The sequence below is a fragment of the Passer domesticus genome, chromosome 18 (genome assembly GCF_036417665.1).
Source record: "Passer domesticus isolate bPasDom1 chromosome 18, bPasDom1.hap1, whole genome shotgun sequence".
Lineage (NCBI taxonomy): Eukaryota > Metazoa > Chordata > Aves > Passeriformes > Passeridae > Passer > Passer domesticus.
Genome location: NC_087491.1, coordinates 699,392 through 725,877, shown reverse-complemented (window position 1 = coordinate 725,877; position 26,486 = coordinate 699,392). Strand labels below are relative to the sequence as shown.

Sequence of the window (26,486 nt, the reverse complement as noted above, 5' to 3'; positions counted from 1 at the left end):
CAGACCAGGCAGTGCCCAGACTCCTTTCCCTGGGCCTGCTGTGTCCCTGGGCTGCAGAGCTCTCCTGGCTCACAGCAGACATTCAGTCCTTGATCTTGGGATGACTCCAGCCTGGCCAGGCCTGTGCCCAGTGAGCTCCACTCCCTGCTGGTCCCTGGCACACACTGTCCCTGCAGGTGCCCTGTGTTCTCCTGGCAGCTCCCAAGGCCCTCCAGACAAACCTTCCCCTGCCATCAGCCCTGGCACAAGCTGCAGAGTCCGAGGAAGGTTCAGCACAGACCATTCCCCATCTGATGGGCACTGGCCACCAACAAGCAAAACCTGACCCAGACCTGATTCCCCTGAAGGCCCCAGTGAGACCCTGATCTCATCCCACTGAGTCCTGGGAGAACAAGGAACACAAGGAGCTTCTTGAGTGGCCTGAGAGTGACTTTGGAAGAGAGCAAAGTAGTCCTGCCCTGCGCTCAGGAGATGCCCTTTGCTGGTGGAGCTGCTGTGCTGGAGCCCAGCTGTGTCCCAGCAGTGCCCATGGCCTGTCCCTGCCTGAGGGCACAGCACGGACACGCAGCAGGACAGTGACCAAGCTGCCAGAGCACTCCGGCCTGGGACCCACAGCAGGGCTGGGAAGGGGAGTGTGGAGCTGGGAGGAGCAGTTGTGGAAAGAGGCAGGGCCATTGTCCCTGGCCGTGCTGCTGCGCTGGGAGCCCCTTCCCTCCACTTCTGCTCAGAGGCACTGCCACTGCAGAGCCAGAGAAGGGCTGAGGAAATGCCTTGGACACACAAGTCAGGGCAGCCACTGGTTTTTATTGAAATGCACAGGGAACATGCCTCCTGAAGGTCTTTGTGTTACACAAGAAAAGTAGATGTTCATGTAGAAATACTCAGAATAGTACTACAATATTTTATAAAAAAACATTATAACACTGGAAAAAAGAATAAGAAAAGGTCCCAATGAAAATATTGACAAATAGAAAAATAAAGGCCAAGATTGTAAAGAGTTACATTCTGAATGTTCTGGAGCAGAAAAGACAGAGTTTATTGTCCCTGAAAAGATAGGGTCATCATTTTCCACAGGGCATCCTTGAGCTCCTCGTTCCTCAAGCTGTAGATGAGGGGGTTCAGTGCTGGAGTCACCACTAAGTACAGAAGAGAGACTGAGAGATCCAGGGATGGAGAGGTGATGAAGGGGGGCTTCAGGGGAGCAAATGCTGCAGTGCTGATAAACAGAGAGACCACAGTCAGATGAGGGAGGCAGGTGGAAAATGCTTTGTGCCGTCCCTGCTCAGAGGGGATCCTCAGCACAGCCCTGAGGATCTGCACATAGGAGAAAACCGTGAACACAAACCAGCCAATTTCTAAGGAGACTGAAAACACAATGAGCCCAAGTTCCCTGAGATAGGATTTGGAGCAGGAGAGCTTGAGGATCTGTGGGATTTCACAGAAGAACTGGCCCAGGACATTGCCATGGCACAGGGGCAGGGAAAATGTATTGGCTGCGTGCAGCATTGAATAGAGAAAGCCACTGGCCCAGGCAGCTGCTGCCATGTGGGCACAAACTCTGCTGCCCAGGAGGGTTCCGTAGTGCAGGGCTTTGCAGATGGACACGTAGCGGTCGTAGCACATGATGGTCAGCAGGGAATACTCTGCTGAGATGAAGAAATACAAAAGAAAGAACTGAGCAGCACATCCTGCGTAGGAGATGTTCCTGGTGTCGCAGAGGGAATTGTGCATGGCTTTGGGGACAGTGGTGCAGATGGAGCCCAGGTGGCTGAGGGCCAGGTTGAGCAGGAAGAAGAACATGGGCGTGTGCACGTGCTGGCCGCAGGCTACAGCGCTGATGATGAGGCCGTTGGCCAGGAGGGCAGCCAGGGAGATGCCCAGCAAGAGGCAGAAGTGCAGGAGCTGCAGCTGCCACGTGTCTGCCAATGCCAGCAGGAGGAAGTGCCTGATGGAGCTGCTGTTGGACATTTGCTGTGGCTGCACATGGGGACCTGTTGATGGAGAAAGGACAGTGACAAGCCAGGAGAGGCTGCTCTGGGCCAGTCCTGGACCATCCCCTGTGCTTGCCTCGCTGGGTCTCACCCACCCTTGTTTCTGCTCTTGGAAAACCTTCCCCCAGGTCCCTGCCTGAGCTCCAGTTGTGCTGGCTGAGTGTGCCAGGAGCAGCCAGGCCTGTGCGTGGGGACACCCAGGAGAGCAGCTCAGAGCTTGGAAGGGCACAGCAAGGAGATCCCCAGTTGTGCCCATGATGAGATCACAGGGAGGGGGCTCAGCTCATTCCCCTTTCCCATTGAATGCTTTGCCCACAGCCCCACAGCTGCCGGGGAACCTTGGACTCCCCATTCCCATGGACACCCCTGCCTGGCAGGAATGCCAGCCTGACTCAGCTGCTGCAAATGCCAGAGCCTCCTTGAGAGCAGCAGATAACAGTGACAATATCAGGGCAGTGCAGAAACAAGAGAAGATGTTGTGGTGCTGTGCCTGAGAGGGCAGGGCAGAGACAGCCGGGCACTCAGGACAGTGTTCCCGTTCCCAGCTTTGCCCAGCACCTCCCACACACCAACAGTGCCCTCCTGCCCCAGCACTGCTCTCTTCAGCCCCCTCTCCTTGCCTGAGCATCTCCCTGGGCCTGGACATTCCCTCCTGAGAGGAGCCTTGTCCCTGCCAGCGCTCACAGAGCCCATCCCACCCTGTGTGCCCTGGCCCCGGCCCTACAGAAACCTGCCTGTGTGCAGGGCCCTGGCTGGGGCAGGTGGGCAAGGGCAGCTCAGGAGAGCCCTGCTGGGCCCTGCAGAGGGGATGCTGCTGTGGGCCAGGACTGAGGGCCCTCTGGGAGGCCCTTTTGGGTCTGGAGATGTGAGCAGTCCTGCCCCACCCAGCACCTCTCAGCAGCAGCACCTGCCCTGCTCAGGGTGGCTCCTTCCCCCCACAGCTTCTCCCCAGCGCTGGAAGCAGCTCCCCAGGCCGGCTGAGAGCTGTCCCTGGCAGGCAGCAGAGTCCCTGAACCAGCACAGCGCCCTGGGCTGCAGGAGCCTGCTCTGCAGGACAGCCCTGGGCACCCCTGGCTGCTCTGCACAAGAGAGAATCAGGGAATGTACTCACAGGGTCTGTAGGCATTGGGATGTTCCAGCTTTAGGAGACCACTCCAGGAGCTGCAGCTGCATTGTCCTGCAGCCAGAGGTTCCTGTGCCAAGGGCTGGCAGTGATTCTGCCCCAGGCACTTCTCAGCACCTTCCCAGCCCTGACTGATTGAAGCTCTCTGTGCCTCTGGGCTGTGCCTGGGCTGGCTGCAGGCAGTGCCCCAGCCCTGCTGGGCTGGCAGAAGAGCTGCTCATCAAGAGAAATGTGCTTTTGAAGCTCTTCTTGCTTACCAGGAGCTGCCTCTGTGCCAGGAGCCCAGCCCAGCTCAGCAGCACAGACACAGCACAAGGACTTTAATGACCTTCTGGAGCTTTGTGCTCAGGCCCTGAACATCAGTCCCTGAGAGGCAGCTGAAGAAACCTCTCCAGAACTGCAAGTCAGAATCCAACTCCAAAGTTTCTTGGACTTTTAATGGGTCCCACTGAGGGACACGACTGAGAAAGTGTCCCCAGGACCCAAGCAGAGCAGAGAACTGGAGGCAGTGATGACAGGTGGGGACAAAGAGAAGCCAAGTCTTGGTGCTCTGGGGCACAGCAGCAGGGTCTGTGCCACCAAGGGCTGGGAGGAGACACCTCGTCCTGAGGCTCTGGGGCCTCCTGGCACAGCCCCAGCCAGGCTGGGCACTGTCAGCCCCTTGTCCTGCCCTCAGCATCCCCCCCTAGCCCACATCCCAGTGGCCTCAAGGATCTGCTGGAAGGAGTCCCTGGGGAGCCTTGCTCAGCAATGGCCCTGAGGGCCGCATCAATGCTCCCAGGGACTGCAGGTTTTTCAAAGGACTTTGGGTTTGGCTTTTGACTTGGAGTCTCTGAGAGGTTTGTGCAATCATGGCCTCCAATTATCTGCTGCAATTAGTCCCTGGAGAGCCTTTGTCAGTAACAACACTCAGTTGGACTCATTGCAGCTTTAGGGTACTTCAGTTATTTTAAGTTACTTATGTTTCCCTTTTGATACAGACTCTGTGAGAGGTTTGTGCAATCATGGCCCCAATTATCTGCTTTAATGAGTCCCTTGAGACCTCTGTATGGACACTCAGTGGGGCTTCTTAATACTTTGAGATATTCAAGGTTTTTAAGGTACTTTGGAATTTCCTTTCTCACACTGAGTCTCTGAGAGGTTTTTGTGCCATCCTGGCCTCCAATTCTCTCCTCCAAAGAGTCCATGAGGAGCCTGTGTTGGGGATGGATCTCAGTGGGACCCATTAATTCTTTGAGACACTTTGAGTTTTTCCTCTAACTTTGAGTCCTGGAAAGGTTTTTGCATTCTTCTCTCAGGACCTGAAGTTCCAGGGCTCAGCTCCAAATGCACCATGGGGCTCATTAGGATCAAGCAAGTCCTGACAAACCATGCGCCTGCCTTCATTTCTCTCTCTCTCTTACAGCTCATCAGGAAGGTTTCTGTAGTGGTTTTGGTTCGCTATTTTGAGATTTCTTGGCCAATGCATCAATTAGTCTGTTGAGTTCAGTGTTGGCTAATTTCCAAGGCACTCACTAGGATATACTTACTCATTTTCTACTCTGAGATATGATTAGGAGAAAAGCAAAGTTTGTTAATAATAACTAAAACAAAGAGCAGTAAGGATCAGAAAAAAAGCTTTCAGAACACTTCTCCTCTCCCTACAACCGTTTCCTTCTTCCTGACAATGTAAAGAGTCAAAACCAAAAATTTTCTGTCAGTTTACCACCTCTAGAATAGTTTTCTTCAGTTCACTTAGGGAGAGGAGTCTCTTTCATGCTATGGAGACTTCTCCATAAGAAATATTTTCTTGTGGCTCTCAATTGCCACAAATAGCAGCTGCCTGGAAAATCTGCAATCGTCAAATCCCTCCCATTTTTCACAGCTTTTCCCACAGCTGTGTTTATGGGCCATGCCAACTTATGGGGTATTGGTTTAAAGATAAACTGTTTAAAAGCAAAGGTTCTCTTCATCTATTTCTGAAATCATCTTCATCTCTGAGAACAGAAACCTTTTTCTTCTCTCCCTGAGAGCACAGAGTCTCATCACTCTTCTCTCTTTCTCTGTTCAAACTTCTCATGGGATCACAGCTACTTCAACATTTGCTTCCTTTAGCATGGAGGCCATTGCTGAACAAGTCATCTCCCCATATTTTCAATGCATTATAGGGAAAAAGAGAGTCTGATGTATCAATTACATCCTTCTCCATTGCTTTACAAGAGGATTTAAGTCTTCAGATCAGGGCATTTACTCATAGCTCCTATCAGGTGCTCAACTTCCTCTTCACTGAAGTCGGGGTGTTCGTGTTGCTCCTCTATGTGCCTGCACTTTGTCCTTTTCTCTCACTCAAGGGAGGATGGAAGCACTGAAAGAGTTAATATCTCACCCAGGGCCTGCAGATGGTTCCGTGACCCCAGCCAGGCTTGGTCCTTGTGGCCGGAGCTGTTTTACGATGGAGGTTTCTGCAGCGGCTGCGCTGGGGCTGTGTCAGGATGGGCCACGCTGGGGGAGGACCAGGATCTCAGCAGCCAGACCAGAACACAGCAGCAGCATGGCCAGGGCCCATGGCCTCTCCTCCCCCTCCCTGGGGCTTGCAGGTGAACCCCAAGGGTGGCAGAATCTTGGCCAAGCCGGCCCGGCCCAGGGCTGCTCCTGGGGCCCGGCGGATCCTGGCTGGGCCCGGGCTGGCGGCAGGGCAGGGCTCGGTAGCGCCCAGGTGTTGGCAACCGCAGCCATGGCCCGGCCCGGCCCCGTGGCCTCCCCTGCCCTGCCCGGCAGCCGATGGGGCCTGGGGGGCTCCCTGGGAAGGGGCCCGGCCCCACGGGAGGAGCCGCCCGGCCTGGCCTGGCTGAGACGGGGGCTGGGCCAGCCTTGTTACCTCTTTGCTGGCCCCAAGGGAAAGAGACCCTTCCAGGCTTTCTCGTCTTTAACATGTGTCTTCACAGAGGTGTATAGTGTTTCCTTAGTGGTTTAACAGATTGTCCATTCTCAAAGCTAATTAATGATTGGTTTTCTGTTAGACATGGAGGCAAGTGCTAGCACCTGCTCTTAGAACATGACTTCCACCACAACAGCACAGAGCACAGAGCTCCTTTGTCCATATGTAGTACTCATGTGCCCAGGGCCTCAAAACCCCTCCCTGGGAGGTTTCTGGGGTCTCTCCAAGGTGTTTTCAAATGAAAACATTCAGCTCAGAGTCTAAGAAAATCACCAGAGGACAGGGCCAGCCTGACCTGGCTGTCCTGGCTAGTTTTGTCTGAGCAATCCTTGGATATATAGAATTTGAGAGATAAAATTCTAATTTTGGCCATGGCATCTGGGCATGAAAGGTGGTTCTTTTCCACAGAAATTAAGGAACAGAGCCGCAGTGTTTCAGGGGCAGATGAGAGGTGACCACCTGAGGCCAAAGCTAGCCAGACCAGGTAAGTTTTGTTCTGAGATATACCCTTGCTCGCAAGAAATCTTTTAGGGAGAGTACCAGTTTTGGCAATGGGCATCTGAAAAGAGGGATGGTTCTTTTCCATTGCAGGGAAAGCACGGAGCCCCAGTGTTTCAGGAGCTGATGAGAAGCAGCCCTTGACATGCCAAGGTCAGCTGGACCAGTCAGGTGGCCCCTGGGAGGCCAAGCCAGCCAGACCTGCTCCATGTTCCCTCGGTTCCATGGGGCCCCAGAGTGTCGCAATGGTCCCTTGCTTCCATGAGGCCCTGAGGTATCCCAATGGCCCCTTGGTGACATGATGCCCTGAAAGGCCCTCATGGTCTCCATGGTTCCATCAGGCTCCACAGAGTCATTTATGGTCTCTGGGTTCCATGAAGCCCGACTGTGTTACCATGGCCCCTTGGTTCCATAGGCTCCAGTGGTGCCACAAGGATCCTCTTGGTTTCATGAGGTCCCCACAGTGTCCAAGGGATCTCCATGGCAAGGAAAGAATCGAGCCCCAGTGTTGCAGAGGCAGTCACCAGAGGCCAAGGCCAGCCAGACTTGACGGGACTGGCAGATTTTGCCTGGAAGCAACCCTTGGATATACAGAATTTTAGAGGTAGAATCCCAATTTCACACATGGACACTTGGGGGAGAATCTCAGTCCTTTTCAATAGGAAGGAAAGCACAGAACACTGGTGTTTCCGGGGCAGCTAAGAGGCAGCCATCCGAGGCCAAGGCCAGCCACACCTCTCTGTCCTGGTAGCTTTTGTCTGAAAGCAATCCTTGGATATAGCGAATCTGGGAGGTGGAATCCCAGTTTTGGCCATTTCTGCACACTTAAGAAGAATGGTTCTTTTCCATAGGAAGGAAAGCACAGAGCTCAAGTGTTTCAAATGTAGATGAGGAGAGAGATGGCTCCTGGGAGGCTCAGCCAGCCAGATCTGTTTCTCCTGGCAGCTTTCATCATGGAGGAATCCTTGGATATATGGAATTTGGAAGGAAGATTTTCTCATTTGACAATGGACACCTTGAGAAGAAGGATGGTTCTTTTCCATTGGAAGGAAAGCACCGAGCTCCAGTGTTTGGAAATCAGTCCCCAGGGGGCCAAGGGCAGCCAGACCTGTCAGTCCTGGCAACTTTCACTTGAGAGCAATCCTTGGACGTACAGAATTTTGGAAGTGGAATCCCAGTTTTGGCCATGGGCACCTGGTCAAGATGAATGATTTGCTCCTACAGGAAAGAAAAGTGCCAAGTCCAAGTGTTCTGGAAGAAGATGAGAGGTAGCCACCCTTAGGCCAAGGCAGCCAGACCTGTCTCTCCTGGCACCTTTTGTGTAGGGGCTATCCTTGGACATAGAGCATTTTGGAGGTGCAATCTCAATTTTGACTGTGGGCATGCGGACAGGAAAAGTTCTTTCTATGAAGAAGGAAAGCACAGAGCCCCAGTGTTTCCGAAGCAAATGAGTGCCAGCCCTCAGGAAGCCAAGGCCAGACAGACTTGCCACTCCTGGCAGCTTTTGTCTCGGAGTTATCCTTGGATATAGGGAATGCTGGAGGCAGATGCCCAATTTTGGCCATGTGTACCTGGTCAGGATGGATGGTTTTTTCCCATAAGAAAGAAAAGCACATGGTCCCAATGTTTCAAAGACAGATGAGAGGTGGCCCCTGGATGGCCAAGGCAGCCAGATCTGTCACTCCTGGTGGATTTCATCTGGAAACAATCTTTGCATATGAGGAAATGTGGAGGAGTCCCAATTTTGGCCATGGGCCTCTGGAGGAGAAGGACACTTCTCTCCCATAGGAAGGAAAGCCCAGAGCCCCAGTGCTTCAGGGGCAGATGAGAAGCAGCCCTTGACATGCTAAGGTCAGCTGGACCTGTCAGGTGGTCCCCAGGAGGCCCAGCCAGCCAGACCTGTTCCCTGTTCCCTTGGTTTTGTGGGACCCCACAGTATCCCAATGGTCTCCTTGGTTCCATGAGGCCCTGGAGTGTCCCAATGTTCCCCCTGCTTCTGCAGTGTCACAATGGCCCTGTGCTTCCATGAGACCTTGCAACGTCACAATGGCTTCATGCTCCCACAAAGCCCTGATGTGTCACCATGGCCCCTCGGCTCCATGCCCCCTCGCTGTGTCACAATGGCTCCTCTGTGACACTACAGGATCCACAAGGTCACCATGGACCCTTGGCTCACTGGGACCCCCTGGTTTCACAATGGTCTCCTTGATTCCATGAGGCACCAGAGTGTCACAGTGGCCCCTTGGTTCCATGAGGTTCCATACTGTCACCGTGGTGTCCTTGGACCCGCGTTGTCACAACTGACCCATGGCTCCATGAGGTTCCGTAGGGTCACTGTGGTCGCTATCAGAGGCAGGATGAGATCCATGTCCCGAGACACCTTGGGATGCTCGGAATGCCCGTGTGGGGCCAGGGCCGGGTCAGGCCTTGTTTTGTAGTGGGACTTCTTGGGCGGGAGGGGTGAGAACCTTGTAGAGAGCCAGGGAGATGGGGACACCGATTTGGGACAACTGTGGAAGCTCCCTTCAAGATTCCACCTTTTGGGACCACAGGAGAGGGAAGAGGGTTAGGACGGGGAGAACCGCATGAACTGGGGATTGAAGTGTTAACTGCCGGTTGCTTTCTCCGTTCCTGCCTTGAATTTAAAATGGCTCTAACTTGGTGAAACCAGAAAATGATCTTAGAAAGGGAGGAGTTCCCTGACCATCCTAATTCTGCCTACTTTGCAATAACTACATCCCAAAAATCTACATCATACAATTGGTCAGTAACCTCCAGGAAGTGAGAAAACAACCAAACAATTAACTTTCTTAATTCTCACTTTTTAACATGAACATCCCCACCTGCAAGGATTCCCTCAACTTGGAAAACGGTTGAAAACACTGTTTTCTGGATCCCAGAAAGCCTCGCACCCATGGCTTATGATGTTAAGAGAGAGAACCAACACCCAACACCCTTGAGAAAATAAAAAAGAAAAACGCAGAAAAACCCACACCGGCCCCTGTTGAAAAAGACGGTGGCTGCACAGCTCAGAAAAAGCGGCAAAGGTGCTAAGTTAAAAAGACCTGGCTCAAAGTAAATGAAAGGAACTCAGGATGCCCCCACTCTTCAACAATTGAAAGGATCTGGGGTAGAGAGACAGGGGAACAAGAAGAAGGTTAGGAAGGGAGAGGAGACCATTTACAGTCGCAGGCGCAGAATTCGACATCGCTTCAACTCGGGCCCCCTCTCAGGAAAAATCCAGTTTTAGGTGAACAAAAGACCAAAGGTGGGGGTTCCTGTCAGGGGAAGACTCCTCGGGTGTAGGAGCTGCCTTCCCCGATCCTCCGGGAGTGCCACCCACCAGAGATGGGTCTGCTCGTACTGCAGGAAGCTTCACGGCCAGGTGGTCTCAAGAGGTAACTCCCACAGCAGGTCCAGATGCAGATCTGCAAGAGCCCAGAGTCCACTTTCCACAGGGTCCGGTGATGAACTCAGGCCTTCTGCTGGGTGCCAAACTGTGGCCACATGCATCCAAAAGCCCACCTTGAGGGCTGCCCCAGGCTAGCTTTTTAGCATGTGAGCGACAGGGAGGTGGGGGGGACTCTCCTGGCTTGCACTTGCAAGGAGAGAGCCTTAGGCACGAATGCCTTGATAGACTCTGGGCCGATGCCAACAGGAGTGAAGAAAGCGGGCTCCGACTTCTGGTGAAAAAGGGTTATTGGGAGGAGCAGGGAGATGAAAAGTCCAGGGAGTCCAGAAGCTGAAGACAGCGGGAAAAGGGCTTACAGCAACTTAGAAAGGGAGGTGGCAACAGGGGTGGAGCCTGCCCTCCAACCAATAGAGGAGCAGGAGGGAGTGGAAAAGGAAAGAAGGACACTGCTATGGGACCAGTGGGGAGTGACTAGGGGAAGGGCCCCAGCTGCTGAACCAATCACTTGGTGCCCAGAAGAGAAGCTTCTAGATAGAGAGGATGGGTTGCCGAGTGACAGACAAGGCACCAGGGTGCGACAAAACAAAGGATATAATGTTAACTGGGGTAACAGGGGAGGGGACAGGGAGACTGACAAGGATTGCGGGGGAGGAGACAACCTGGGTAGAACCATTAAACAACCAAGGAGCGAATGGAACAAACCAACTTACAATATACAACTTAACATAACTAAGAACCTGAAAAACACAACACAACAGTAAACAATCTCCATATTGCATTCTACTTTAGCACAACACGGGCACAGCAAGAGAGGTAAGAATTATGTTTTCCTTCTTCTCTGCTTGTGTCACAACTTTGAACATTCACATGTTCAGAAGGCATGTGAATACCACACTCAGGGAGAGAGAGAGAGAGAGTCCCTTTCCTGCCCCTGGCAATGACCTGAGGTGGAAGTGAATGTGATGACAGGGCCATGGCCAGACCCTCATGTTCTTCAATCCCACAACATGTCATTGGCAGGGGCAGGAAAATTAACAGATGTCTTCCCACCATGGGTCACAGGGCTCTTTCCAAAATGGGTCCTCCAATGGGGGAAGAAGCTGGAGCAGTTCATCAATCTCTTCCTGCAGTTGGGGCACTGGCAGGACATCCCTTACCAGTGACTCCTGGCTGGTCAAGTCAGTGCTCTGGGTGAAGCTCTTCCCACAGGTGGGGTACTTGTAGGGCCTCTCCCCAGTGTGGATGTGCCGGTGCCTGACGAGGATGAATTTCTGCTTGAAGCTCTTCCCGCAGTCGGGGCAGCGGAAGGGCCTCTCATCTGTGTGAATCCGCTCATGCAGGCGGAGATTGGAGCTGGTCTGAAACCTCTTCTGACAGGTGCAGCACTCATAGGGCCTCTCCCCAGTGTGGATGCACTGGTGGGTGATGAGGTGGGAGTAGCGTTTCAAGCCCTTTCCACAATGTGGGCAGCAGAAAGGCCTCTCATCGGTGTGAATCCGCTGGTGCAGGAGGAGATCTGAGCTGATCCCAAACCTCTTCTGGCACTGAGGACACTCATAGGGCCTCTCCCCGGTGTGGATGCGTTGGTGAGTCACAAGGGTGGATCTGTAGCTGAACCCCTTCCCACACTCCCAGCATTTGTACGGCCATTCCCCCGTGTGGATCATCTGGTGGCTGATCAGGGTGCTGCTCTGCCTGAAGCTCTTCCCACACTCCAAGCACTTGTGGGGGCTTATCCCCATCATGAAGCTGCTCATGGACCACCAGCTCCAAGCTCTGGCTGAAGCTCTGTCCACCTTCCTGGCTCAGGGTGGGTCTTTGCTTTTCAGAGTAGCCTGGGCTGGGTTTGCAGCCCCTCCTCCTGCAGGATCTCTGGGGCTTTTCTTCCCTGTTGTATTCCTGTGCTGTGGAGCCACTCAAAATGGCCTCTGCTACGAAGTTGTGCCATGGGGTTTTGTCCTCACTGGTCTCCATCCTCAGGGCTTTGTCTGGGGGAGGACGGACAAGAAGAGGATGGGATTTGCCTTCATGTCACAGGGAAGGGGTAGGAGATCCCCCCAGTTCATCCATGGCAGGACAGCATTGCCCGTGGTGTTGTCCTGCAGCCAGGGGCCATGCTGGGCCGGGACATGGAGCAAAGGAAAGGAGGAAAAGGGCAGTGGCTTCCTCCTTACCTGCCTGGGTGTCCCAGGGCATCTTCATCTTCCTCACAGCTTCCTCCTCCATCTGGGAAAGATTTTGGGATGGGAAATTCTGTTCTGGGAGGAAAGCAAGAGATGAGTACATTGAGTTTTGTACTTGTTTGAAGGCAAACCAGGGGGAGATTCTAGGCCAGAATTACAATTAATTAAGAAAATTAAGATTGAGGCAATGATACACTGCCTTAAACTGACAGAGTCAGGATCTAACCTGGCACCCTGTTAGTCAGGGTGCTGGTAGCAGTCCCATTAAATGGTGGCTGCAGTCCTGTTGGAGTGATGAACGTGATTCTGTCAAAGCAGTGATCCTGTAGAAGAGTCTGGTCTTCCTCTGAAGTCCAGTGGTGCCTATGGAGCTCTTGTCCTCTGGGAATCCAGTAGCCAAGATGCTCCTGGTGCAAGCCTCAGCTTATATGCAGGTAGGAATGCTTGGCTCCTCCCCCTGGGCGGAGCATCCCACAATGGGATGATGTCATTTTATCAGTCCTGCAGGGACACTCAATGGCCCATTCACAGAAGATGGCCCCTGGAGGGCATTATCAGGGCTGAGCCATGGAAGAGATAAAGAACACTGCCCCCCCCTGTTTATAACAGTTTCTAAAGGTGGTGATGGAAAACATGCTTTTGGTTACATCTTATACTGCAACCTGAAACAGTGGGGTAATCCCTGCTCGGGGGGTGAACACCACCCCTCTTACCCAAACTGGCTCAGGTGTAAAACCCTCACCCCAGGAAGGCCATGCACACAGGGGACAATGTCACACTTGCCCTGCCAGGGGAGGGCTCTGTCCCCTTCACTACCTTGCCCTACCCCCTCTTCTCTCTTTTTCTCTTTCTTTCTATGTCTCTCTCTACCTCACATTTCCTCTTCAATAAATCCACTTTGGATTTGGTCTCCTTAGCACCTTAATTGGGGCAGAAGCTGACAATTTTCTGACAATTTTCTTAACCAGACTGCAACATTATTTTGGCACAGTGAGTTTAGGCACTGTTCTTTGTCCCCAAGTGCCTTTGACAACAGCATGCTTCCCTCCTCTGAGGAGGTTGTGGTTCTCTCTGGAGGAACTCTTGGAAACATGGATGCAGCTTCATCTGAGCAACTTATGGGAGATCTGATGAGGAAAAAGGCTGTTGGTGGCTGGGTGGCCAGTGGAAAGAAAATATTTTCTTGTCCTTCCTTGAAAAGTTTCTTAAAAACACTGGAGGAAAGGGAGCAAATGTTACCAGTGAGTCTGACAAGGTTCATTCACCCCAAGGTGAGGAATACAAGGCTGCTAAAAGTCCCCCAAGAAGCCCAGCTCAAGCAGCTAAATTCCTGAATAAATGCCAAATTCACAGGCTTGGGGGCTTTGCCAAATGTGAAAATCATTATTCTCTTTGTCCCTGTCACCTTTGTGACAGCCCCACAGTGCTTTCTCTTTCCATTTAGTAATCTGTATTGGGCCCAATTTCCACTTTTCTTTTATGGGAACCTGCCAGCAGCTGAGCTGGAACTGTGCAGGAACCAATGAAACTTGGAATTGCCACAGAATTGCTTCTATTATCAGTTTATTAATGTGTTGGATTTGTTTGCATTTTAATCACATGTGACTTGTGGGAAAATCAAATATTCATCAAAGTGATTAATGCAGAGTTAAATTTAATTTCTGCCAAGTTTATTTTGTCCAGTGCCTAGGGAGTGCTCGAGTAGTCTCTGTGCCTCTCGCCCTGGGGGATGCTTGGGAGGGGCTTGTGGGGGATGTCCCTGTCCCTGTCACCCCAGACCATTTCCCAGGGGCTGTCCCTGTCCCTGTCACCCCAGGCCATTCCCCAGTGGGTCTCCATCATTCTCACCCCAGGGAATGCCCAAGGGGTTTCCCTCCCTCTCACGCTCTGGCATGGGATGCTCGGGGAAGTCTCTGTCCCTCTCAGCCCAGGGGATGCTCAGGAGTCTCTGTCCCCTTGCCCTGGGTGATGCTAGAGGGGGTTTCCATCCCTCTGGCCTCAGAGAATGCTTGTGCAGGGCTGGGGACCAGGGGCTCTGTGTCCCTCTCACTGATGATGGTGCTCGGGGCTGGGGGGGGTGTCTGACCTTCTCATCCCTGGGGAGGCCGGGGGGTCTCTGTCCCTCTCAGCCCTGATGTGACCCTGCCCAAATATCATTGGGGTCAGAGGGACAGACACACTCCAAACCCCCATAAGAGCTGAACCTGGGATCTTGCTTGTACCCCCATTTGTCTGTTTAGCTCAGAAATGAGTTCTGCACCTTAAGGCTGGTTCTGAGAGCAAAGGGAGGCAGGAAGAAGCGCGCAGTTTGTTTTAGAAACTGCACTCATTCCTCCACATTCCGGCTCCTGGATAGACAGATGGCAGGACAGGGCTCTCCTTTGCTTTTAGTTAGTTTTTAGCTCTCTGAGGCAGCTAAGTTTCCTGGACTGTGATTTTTCTTTTTTTTGGAGCTGTTTAAACCTGCTCTGCACTGAACACCCAGAAGGGCACCGGCAGCTCACACCTGTGGCCCATTGGGCTGAGCCTGGTCCACGGCATTTCCAGTGCTGGAGGAACTGATAAGAGACTGAGTGAGCCAAGCTAAAGCCCATGGAGGGACTTGCTGAATTTGCCATCTCTTTTGGAGTGGCAAGAGGTTTTATTGTTTAATAGTGTTCAGTTCTTGCTGGGTGGTGAATACTTTGCTTGTTAAATTACCAGGTTTTTTCCACTTTTCTCCAAGGAGATACTTTCCAGATCTGGTTGGGGAAGGAGCCGCTTACATTTTCTTTCTAGAGGAAACCCCTTTTGGAGGTTTTCTCCCAAATTTGCCTTAAACCAGGACAGGGCGGTAGGGAGAAGACGGAGCCCAAAGTGGCTGGGTTGAGGGAAGGCAGGAGACAGGGAGCATGGGACCCAAAATCCCCCAGCATCCCTAAGCAGGACCCTGGAGAGGGGGGATCCCCAGCACCCATGGTATCCTTGGCAGCCATGAGAGAGGGGACCACCAGAATCCCAGAGGGATGAGACTGGAAATGGGACACTCGTGGTGGCTTTTTTAGATTCACTTGTGCTTTTTGAAAGTTTTTCTGGACAGCAGGTGATTTCTAGAGATGGACTTGGGCAGAAGACCTTCAGACTCACTGTGCTCATCCCTTGTTTTTCCCAAAACCAGGATTTCCCATTCCCAAACCTTGGCCCAATGGAGGAGGAGACTGAAAGGAAGAGGAGGATGCCCAGAGACACTCAGGCAGGTGAGGAGGAAGTCAGTGCTCCTTTCTCCTCTCTCCTGCTCCATCTCCCAGCTCAGCATGGCCCCCGGCTGCAGGACAACCCCGCTGCTGATGCCATCCTGCTGGGGATGAACTGGGGGATCTCCTGTCCCTTCCCTCTGGCACGGAGGCACATTCACAGGCTCTGGAGCAGGAGAGGGAACCGCGGGCGGTTTGGGGTGCGTGGCTCAGCTGCTCCCGGCGTGGTTCCCCCGAGCCCCCGGTGCGGCTCCGCCAGGCCCCCCCACCACGGCACTGGCTGGAGGTTCTTTAACAGAAATGCTGGTAAATTTACCATCTGGAATGACACTAAATACGATTTCAAGAAGCTGCTGGTTTGCTGGGCAGTTTGCCAAATTCTACATTCTTGTTTCTTTCAGTAAAACTTCACTTTAAAAGGCATTAGTAAATTCATGCTTGCATGAAATTTGTGGCTGCCATGGTGAACTGGTTTAGGACAAATTAAGGGAAAATATCTCCAAAGGAGCCCCTTATAGGAAACAAAACCCTCCGCACCTTCCCCCCTCCCCACTACTGGGTTCGGGAAGAATTTCTTCAGAGGGGAAGTGGAAAAAGCTTGTTTATTAAAGAACAACAAAAAAACACTCCCAGCACAAGAGAAATAGCCCGAGATGGCAACAGATGTTTCACCAGTCCAAGGGGTCGAGCCGTTTCTCTCTTCGCTGCGGAGGGTACGAAGCTTCTCTTGCAGACCTCGGACAGAGCTCCTTGCCCGGCGCCGGTCCGATATCTTCGGGGGGGGGAAAGGGGGGGGGGGGGGAAGGGAAGAAAGGGAACAACAGAAACTGGGGAAAGGAAAAAAAAAAATGGCGAAAAAGCAAGCGAGCTAAAAAAAAGCAAGAAAAAAAAAAAAAAAGAAAGAGAAGCAAAGCTAGAAGAGCAAGCAAGCAGCCAGCCGGCCAAGTAGCATGCAAAAAACCCAGCCCCAAGGCAGGGGCGGGGGAAGGACAAAACGATAGACACAACAAACGGAGCAGGGAACAGAAACCACGATTTGGGATAATAAGCATGAAAATGTCCTGTCCCCACGACATTCCACCCCTTATCCCATATCCCTAATCCCACGAATGGGTTTGCCTGTACTCGAGGCAGGATTAATTCATACTGTCTTCCCCAACAAAATTCTGACATGGGCTACTGGGACTTTATCTCCATCTACTATATTGAGGGACTCAGACTGGGCAGGACCTGCTCGGTTGGTGGAACCTTGAGTGTTAACTAACCAGGTGGCCCTGGCTAAATGCTGCTCCCAGTTTTTGAGAGACTCCCCACCTAATGCCTTCAAGGTGGTCTTTAACAATCTATTGCATCTTTCCACTTTACCTGTAGCTGGTGCATGGTAGGGGATGTGGTATACCCACTCAATGCTATGTTCCCTAGCCCAGGTGTTAATAAGATTATTTTTAAAATGAGTCCTATTGTCTGACTCAATCCTCTCAGGGGTACCATGCCTCCAAAGGACCTGCTTTTCAAGGCCCAGGATGGTGTTACGGGCGGTAGCATGAGACACAGGGTAGGTTTCCAACCATCCTGTGGTGGCTTCTACTATTGTGAGCACGTAGCGTTTGCCTTGGCGGGTTTGAGGTAGTGTGATGTAATCAATCTGCCAGGTTTCCCCATATTTGTATTTGGACCACCGCCCACCATACCATAGGGGCTTCACTCGCTTGGCTTGTTTGATGGCAGCACACGTCTCACAGTCATGGATAACCTGAGAAACACTGTCCATGGTTAAATCCACCCCTCGGTCTCGTGCCCACTTGTAGGTGGCATCTCTACTCTGATGGCCTGAGGCATCATGGGCCCATCGAGCTAGGAATAACTCTCCCTTGTGTTCCCAATCTAGGTCTATCTTTGACACCCCTATCCTTGCAGCCTGATCTACCTGATGATTGTTTTGCTGCTCTTCATTAGCTCTGCTTCTGGGGACATGGGCATCTACGTGGCGAACCTTCACAGGTAGTTTTTCTAATCTGGTGGCAATATCTTTTCATTCTTCAGCAGCCTAAATTGGTTTTCTTCTACGCTGCTAGTTAGCCCCTTTCTATCTCTCCAGCCAGCCCCACAGCACATTGGCTACCATCCACGAATCAGTATAGAGGTAGAGCTTTGGCCACTTCTCTCTTTCAGCAATGTCCAGAGCCAGCTGAACAGCCTTAAGTTCAGCGAGTTGGCTTGATCCACCCTCTCCTTCAGTGGCTTCTGCGACCTGTCGTGTGGGGCTCCATACAGCTGCTTTCTACTTCCGTTTCATTCTCACAATGCGGCAAGAACCATCAGTAAAAAGAGCATACTGTGTTTCTTCTGCCGGCAGTTGGTTGTATGGTGGTGCTTCTTCCGCTCGTGTCACTTCTTGTTCTTCTTCATCAGCGAGACCAAAATTCTCACCTTCAGGCCAGTTTGTAATTACTTCCAGAATCCCAGGTCGATTCAGGTTTCCAATACGGGCGCGCTGTGTGATGAGAGCAATCCACTTGCTCCATGTTGCACTGGTGGCATGGTGGGTAGAGGGAGTCTTTCCTCTGAACATCCACCCCAGCACTGGTAGTCGGGGTGCCAGGAGGAGTTGTGCTTCCGTGCCAATCACCTCTGAGGCGGCTTGGACTCCTTCATAGGCTGCCAAAATTTCCTTCTCTGTAGGAGTGTAGCTGGCTTCAGACTCTCTATAGCTTCGACTCCAGAATCCTAATGGTCGGCCTCGAGTCTTACCAGGCACCTTCTGCCAAAGGCTCCAGGACAGGCTATGGTTCTTGGCTGCAGAGTAGAGCACGTTTTTCACATCTGGTCCTGTCCTGACTGGGCCAAGGGCTACAGCATGAGTAATCTTCTGCTTGATCTGGGCAAATGTTTGCTACTGTTCAGGGCCCCAGTGGAAATCGTTCTTCTTGCGGGTGACCAGGTAGAGAGGGCTCACAATCTGGCTATACTCCAGAATGTGCATTCTCCAAAACTCTATGGCGCCTAGGAAAGCTTGTGTTTCCTTTTTGCTGGTTGGTGGGGACATAGCTGTGATCTTATTGATGACATCGGTGGGAATTTGACGCCGTCCATCTTGCCACTTCACTCCAAGGAACTGGATCTTTCGAGCAGGTCCCTTGACTTTGCTCTTCTTGATGGCAAAGCCGGCTTTCAGGAGAATCTGGATTATTTTCTCTCTTTTCTCAAACACTTCTGTTGCTGTTTTCCCCCACACAATGATATCATCAATGTATTGCAGATGTTCTGGAGCCTCACCCTCCTCTAATGCAGTTTGGATCAGTCCATGGCAGATAGTAGGACTGTGTTTCCACCCCTGGGGCAGTCGGTTCCAGGTGTACTGCACGCCCCTCCAGGTGAAAGCAAACTGAGGCCTGCATTCTGCTGCCAGAGGAATGGAGAAAAATGCATTAGCAATATCAATAGTGGCATACCACTTCGCTGCCTTGGACTCCAGCTCGTACTGGAGTTCCAGCATGTCCGGCACAGCAGCGCTCAGTGGTGGTGTCACTTCATTCAAGGCACGATAGTCTACCGTCAATCTCCATTCCCCTTCAGATTTATGCACAGGCCAGATGGGGCTGTTGAAGGGTGAGTGGGTTTTGCTAACTACCCTTTGGCTCTCCAGCTTACGAATCATTTTGTGGATGGGGATCACGGTATCTCGATTCGTTCTATACTGCCGGCGATGCACTGTCGAGGTCGCAATTGGCACGAGCTGCTCTTCTACCTTCAGGAGTCCTACTGCAGATGGGTTTTCTGTCAGTCCAGGCAAGGTGTTCAATTGCTTAACGTTCTCTGCCTCTACAGCAGCTATGCCAAAAGCCTATTTGAGTCCCTTTGGGTCTTTGTAATAGCCGTTCCGGAGGAAGTCTATGCCCAGAATACACGGAGCCCCTGGGCCAGTCACAATGGGATGTTTCTTCCATTCCTTCCCAGTCAGGCTCACCTCAGCTTCCACCAGGGTCAGTTGTTGTGATCCCCCTGTCACCCCAGCAATGGAAACAGGTTCGGCCCCCACATGTCTTGATGGTATTAGAGTACACTGTGCACCAGTATTCACTAAAGCGTCATATTTTTGTGGTTCTGATGTGCCAGGCCATCAGATTCACACCGTCCAAAAGATACGGTTTTCCCATGCCTCTACCTGGCTAGAGGCAGGGCCCCTCTACGCCTGTTTATCCTTCTTTCCTGGGGCATATGTCTTGGAGGTTCCCTCAAGGGGATCAGACATGTCATCATCATCATACCTGGCTGTTTGGCTACGGGCAACTGGGGCTGCTTTCCTTTTCTTACCTTCCTTCAATTCACGCACCCGTTGTGCCAGAGCAGCAGTAGGCTTCCCATCCCATTTTCTCATGTTTTCTCCAGACTCACGTAAGAAGAACCACAACTCAGCTCGTGGGGTGTACCTTCTCTCCCCAACAAGGGAACGTTTGCGTTGGGTACCAGGGCTTCTAATTTGTACAGCTGAAATTTGGAGGAGGTCTTCTTTAATCTCTTCCCTGAGTTTCTTGCTGCTTTCTTCTATTTTGTCTTCTAGTTCCTGCAGTCGTGTTTCCACAGCTGCAATTCTGGCATGAGTCGGGCCATGTACAGCATCCGCATATGCCCGAAGTTTCTTCGCCATATCGAGTACAGTCTCATATACTTCCTCCCGCTTCATTATTGCTAGAGCAGAGGCGTATTCAGGTGGCCCAAGTCGCACCAGTTTCCTCTACATTACAGGTGTGCATGGTACAAAGTCCGGATTCTTAGTTGTTACATCGTCTGAAAAAATGATCTCCACCACTGCCATCTCCCTCAGGCGTTGGATCCCCTGTTCTATGGTCTTCCATCGTGTTTGCTGAACATAGAGGTCATCGGCACACAGATATCTCTGTGCTACGCTGTCCAGGACCCGTTCCCAGAGGCTGTGAGGGCTAGCCCCCCTCATCATGCCTTGGTTGATGACAGGATCATGTGACAGGGATCCCAAATGCCTCGCTTCAGTGCCATCCAGAATGGTAGCCTCCCCTGCCGCATCCCAAAGGCGGACCAGCCAACTAATTATAGATTCGTCGGGCTGTCGCCGATAATCCTTCCTTAGGCCTCGAAGGTCCCTCAGGGAGAAGGAATCAATAGTGGCCTCTGATCTTGTGCCAGTTGCTTTGACTCCTGATTTTATGTCAGGAGGTGTTGAGGGTCCTTCTCCTGCATCGTAATTATCATCATCCTCCACTGGTCGGTCAGTCTTATCTGTACACTTTCCACTTCTTGTACTAGTAGCAACAGCCCTTGGTTGAGGCTCACTGTCTGATTTAACTGCTGGCTTCGAGCCTGGGGTGTTAGCTGCAGCCTGAGTAACTGGGATAGCTGCTGATTTATCTCCCTGCCCCCCTGCCTCTGTCTGCTGCCCTACAGTATCTAGCAGGGTACGATAAGCATATGCCAGGGCCCAGCTCACTGCAAGGATCCTTTTCTCCTTAGGGTTATCCTGGCATTTCCCTTTCAGGTACTTCGCCACCTCAGCTGGGTTCTGAATTTGTTCAGATGGAAAGTCCCAGTCTACCGGATCAGAAAACTCCTTTAAAATTTGGCCCATATCCTCCCATTTCCCACACCACTCAGGACTTTTTACCCTTGGTTGTACCCCTAAATCAGGGGTCTCACCAGCCCCTCTAGAAATTTCAGCCTTCATCTTATATAAACTGCAGACAGTATAGAGCAAGGTTGTTAAATTAAATAACAGAAAGATGGTGTCCTTGGCAGTCAGGGAGAACTGAACATTTTCTAATAGAAATGTAAACAATTCGGAGGAGGAAAAGGAAAACAAAGGCTGAATAACCTCCTCCCCCATAACAAATTTAACACACAGCGGCAACCACGAATTATACATTCCTGGAACCGATAACAACATTTTTATAAGCCCCTTGCAAAGTATCACACCCAAGCCCAGCCCGATGAATATTCTGGTTAGTGCCCCTCTGCTACAAAAGCTACGTATTAGGGACAATACCGGAGCTATTTCTGGATAAGAAAATAACCCCAGTGACCATAAAGCTATGAAAACTTCAAAGAACCCTAATGACCAGAGATAGAGGCAGGCTTTCACTCCAAATGACATTACAACTTTAAAAGGAGACATACCAATATTCCCACAAACAGTTAAAGCCAAAAATATTATTAGAGTAAAGCTTTTTCCACTTCGTCCGGCTTCCCCGTATGGGCCACCAAATTATTTGAACTGGTTTAGGACAAGGCAGGGGCGGGGGAAGGACAAAACGATAGACACAACAAACGGAGCAGGGAACAGAAACCACGATTTGGGATAATAAGCATGAAAATGTCCTGTCCCCACGACACATGGGCTTCTCTCAAAACTAAATTACATAAAATCGTGATACACTTATTACATCCTTTTAATCCCTCCAGTAAATCCATCATGCTGTTATTTCAATCCCAGATTGTTCAACTTTTTCAGTGTCTTACTTCCATTAATAGCATCAGAATAAGTTAAATTTTGTTGTATGTATAACTTCTAAGGATATTAATTTTTGATTCTGTGATGTTTAATTTAAATTCAGGGTTGATACGATTAAACAAAGTTGAACTTCATTATTGTTAGATTTGAGCAATGTTAAGTTACATTCTATTAATTTGAATTCCTATTGTTCTGGATTGAAAGATAATGTATGTATTATATTTGCCATCTGTCACAGGTAGGGCAGTTATCTTCTGCTAATTGTCAGTTTTCTTTATCTCTTCAGCAAATCAATCCTCCCTCCTCGGAGATATCTTTTGTTAATGGGCCATTGAGTGTAACTGCAGGACTGATAAAAATTACATCATCCCACTGTGAGGTGCTCTGCCCAGAGGGAGGAGCCACACATTGCAGACATGGTGAGGCTGGGGGTGAGGAGTAGCTTATCCAAACAGGGTCAACCTCAAGGGGCTCATTCTTCTACATGCCCACACCTCCTAAGGAGACATTCAGCATCAAGATCCCTTGGGAATTGCTTCTATCAGCTCTTCTCTGAACTGGAACATAAAAAAATACTTGATTAAAGAAAAAAAAAATTAATGAGGTGCACTTTGAAATCTTTCATCCTTAAAGGAACTCTACACTGACTCCAATCAGCTGCACAAGCCATGGACACATGAAGAGCACTGAAGAAAGAGCCCTCAAGAGCTTTCTGTGTTTTGACCCCCATGTTGGATTTGTTGCTGAGTCCAGGACCCTCAGGCACTGAGAGAAGGATGAAGAAGCTGCTCAAGGAGTCAGAAGCAAAACTCCAAGTGCCTTGGAGCATGGCTGGGCCCCAGTGAGGGCAGGGAGTGCCAAAGGCTCCCCAGGGACTGGTGAGAGCAGATCCTTGAGGCCAGGAGTGCAGGGAGCCCAAGGCTCTGGGCAGGGAACTGCAATGATGAGCAAGGCCTGGGCTGACTGGGGGAAGCAGAAAGGCCAAGCCCTGAGCCCAGCCTGGGCCAGCAGGGCCTGTCCCTCACGGGTGGCTCGGGGCTCTCTGTGGGGCAGGGGGATATGAGGGGCAGCAAGGACAAATGCCATAAACCCATGTGACGCTCCAGATGCTCAGGGAACCAAGGGCCAGTGTGACACACCGGGACCTTGTGGAAACAAGAGGCCATTGTGAGCCTGCAGGGCTGTGACACCCCAGAACACTCAAATGCTGGGGGGAACCAAGGGTTCCTTTTCTTGAGTTTGGTGCACAGGAGAAACACCAACCAGATATTCTCAACATGGACAGATGCAGGGAATATTCTTGGTAGGAAAAGACCCACAAGAATCATCAAGTCCAGCTTGAAGTGAATGGCCCACACAGGGAATGAACCCTCAGCCTTGGTGATACCAGCACCATGCTCTGACAAACTGAGCTAAGAGGTCAAAATGACATAAAATTTTACTGGCAAAATATAGACACTCAAGGAACTTTGGCAAAGGGTGTAATAGAACATACACTTCAACATGAAACTCTTATCATAGCATTAACTTAGCCCATTTACCTAAAAACCTTTAATCCTTAAGGCGTTAAGTTGCTCAAAATATTCCCGGTAAGTAGGATTAGAATGAGAAGAAAGAGAGAAAAACAGAAAGGCAGAAGATCTACAGAAAGACACACACAGAGGTGCCAACTGCTCAGGTTCCAGCATCCTTGACGGAAGAACCCCAGAAGGCAGGATCCAGATCATGGGCTGGCCTCGTGCTCCGGCTTTTAACCCCCTGGGCCTTCATGGGCCCGCCCCTGGGGTGGGACTGACAGCTGATTGCCCAATCAGAGTCAGGGTAGTGCCAGCTGTTAGTGTGTGATTGATTGACAGCTGGGCCAATCAGAGCTGGGCTAGTGCTTCCTCTTCTTTGATTGATTGATTGATTGATTGATTGCTTGGCCAATCAGTGCCAGGGATGATTACGGGGCTCTGTCCCACTACAAACCAAGGCCTGATCTGGGTCTGGCCCCACACGGGCATTCCGAGCATCCCAAGGTGTCTTGGGACATCGATCTCATCCAGCCTCTGACAGCAACCACAGTGACACTACCACCTAACAGGTCCAGCTGACCCTGGCATGTTGAGGACTGCTTCTCATCTGCCCCTGGAGCGCTGGGGCTCTGGGCTTTCCTTTCTAGGGGAGAGAACTCTCTTCCCCTCCAGGGGCCTATGGCGGAAACTGGGATTTCTCTTCCAAATTTCCTTACATGCAAAGATTGTTCCCAGAAGAAATCTGCTAGGACAGACAGATCTGGCTGCCTTGGCCACCTGGGGCCCACCTCTCATCTGCCTTTGAAATACTGGGACCATGTGCTTTTATTTCCTATGGGATAAAACCATCCATCTCGACCAGGCACCCATGGCCAAAACTGGGGATCTGCCTCCAGCATTCCCTGTATCCAAGGATAGCTCCCAGACAAAAGCTGCCAGGACTGACAAGTGTGGCTGGCCTTGGTTTCCTGAGGGCTGGCACTCCTCTTCCTCGGAAACACTGGAGCTCTGTGCTTTCCATGCTAATGAAAAGAACTTTTCTTCCTGTCCAGAAGCCCATGGCCAAAATGGTGATTCCATGTCGAAAATTCCCTATGTCCAAGGATAGCCCCTAGACAAACAGTGCCAGGAGAGACAGGTCTGGCTGCCTTGGCCTAACAGTTGCCACCACTTGTCTTCTTCCAGAACACTTGGACCTGGCTGTTTTCTTTCCAAGAGGAAAAAAAAATCCACCTTGACCAGGTGCACAGTGCCAAAAATGGGATTCCACCTCCAAAACTCCGCAAATCCAAGGATTGCTCCCAGTGAAAGCTGCCAGGACAGACAGGCCTGGCTGACCTTGGCCTCTTGGACCTGCCTCTCATCTGCTTTTGAAACACTGGGGCTCTGTGCTTTCCTTCCAATGGAAAAGAACTGTCCTTCTTATTTGTGCAGAAATGGCCAAAATTGGGATTCCTCCTCCCAAATTCCATATATCCAAGGGTTGCTGTCAGACAAAAGCTACCAGGACAGAGAGGTCTGTCTAGCCTAGGCCTCTGATGACCACCTTTCATCTGACCCTCAAACACTGGTGTTCCGTGTTTTCCTTCCTATGGAAAAGAACCATCCTACTCCTCTGGGTGCCCATGTCTGAAACTGGGATTCCACCTCTAAAATTCTCTATATCCAAGTGCTACTCCCAGGCAAAATCTGCCAGTACCATCAAGTCTGGCTGGCCTTGGCCTCTGGTGACTGCCCCTGCAACACTGGGGCTCAGTTCTTTCCTTCCCATGGAGATCACCAGGACACTTTGGGGACCTCATGAAACCAAGGGGATCATTGTGGCACCACTGGAGCCCATGGAACCAAACGGCCATGGTGACACAGCGGGGCTTCATGGAACCCAGAGACCATTATGATTCTGTGGGGCCTGATGGAACCATGGAGCCAATTAGGGCCCTTCAGGGCCTCCTGTCACCAAGGGGACATTATGACACCTCAGGGCCTCATGGAAGCAAGGGACTACTGGGACTCTATGGGGCCCCACGGAACCGAGGGAACATGGAGCAGGTCTGGCTTGCTTGGCCTCCCAGGGGCCACCTGACAGGTCTGGCTGACCTTGGGATGTCAAGGGCTGCTTCTCATCAGCTCCTGCAACACTGGGGCTCCGTGCTTTCCATGCTACAGAAAAGAACCATCCCTCTTTTTAGATGCCCATTGCCAAAACTGATACTTTCCTTAAAAAATTTTCCCATATGCAAGGTGGTCACCTCTCATCTGCCCCTGAAACAATGGGGCTCTGTTCCTTCATTCCTTTGGAAAACAACTGGCCTTCCTGCCAAGGGACCATGGCCAAAATCAAAATTTGGCCTCTCAATTTCCATATATGCAAGGATGGCTCCCAGACAAAAGTAGCCAGGACAAACAGGTCAGGCTGGCCCTGTCCTCTGGTGATTTTCTTAGACTCTGAGAAGAATATTTTCATTTGAAAACACCTTGGAGAGGGCCCAGAGATTTCCCAAGGAGGGGTTTTGAGGCCATGGGAACATGACCACTACACATGGGAGCTCTGTGCTCTTTGCTGCTTTGTTTTTGCATCACGGAAGTGATGTTCTAAGAGAAGCTGCTAGCAGTTTCCTCCATGTCTAACAAAAAAACAATCAGTAATTAGCTTTGAGAATTGACAATCTGTTAAACTACTAAGGAAACTGTACATGCCTCTGTGAAGACACATGTTAAAGACGAGAAAGCCTGGGAGGGTCTCTTTCCCTTCTGGCTGGCAAAGAGGTAACAAGGCTGGCCCAGCCCCCATCTCAGCCGGGCCGGGCCGGGTGGCTCCTGCCGTGGGGCCGGGCCCCTTCCCAGGGAGCCCCCCAGGCCCCATCGGCTGCCGGGCAGGGCAGGGGAGGCCGCGGGGCCGAGGCCAGGCCGGGCCATGGCTGCGGTTGCCAACACCTGGGCGCTGCCGAGCCCTGCCCCGCCGCCAGCCCGGGCCCAGCCAGGATCTGCTGGGCCCCAGGAGCAGCCCTGGGCCGGGCTGGCTCGGCCACGATTCTGCCACCCTTGGGGTTCACCCGCAAGCCCCGGGCAGGGGGAGGAGAAGCCATGGGCCCCAGCCGTGCTGCTGCTGTGTTCTGGCCTGGCTGCTGAGA

At 51.5% G+C, this 26,486-nt stretch overlaps 1 protein-coding gene across 1 annotated transcript; it reads right to left on the bottom strand.

Annotated features, from left to right (window-relative positions):
• Window positions 1-842: 842 nt before the first annotated feature.
• LOC135283345 (olfactory receptor 14J1-like) lies at window positions 843-1,968 on the bottom strand. Its single transcript, XM_064394056.1, has 2 exons — window positions 1,909-1,968; window positions 843-1,674 (listed from the first exon to the last, which is right to left on the bottom strand). Exons 1-2 carry the CDS (start codon window positions 1,966-1,968, stop codon window positions 1,036-1,038), a joined length of 699 nt encoding a protein of 232 aa, XP_064250126.1. The 3' UTR covers window positions 843-1,035.
• Window positions 1,969-26,486: the final 24,518 nt, after the last annotated feature.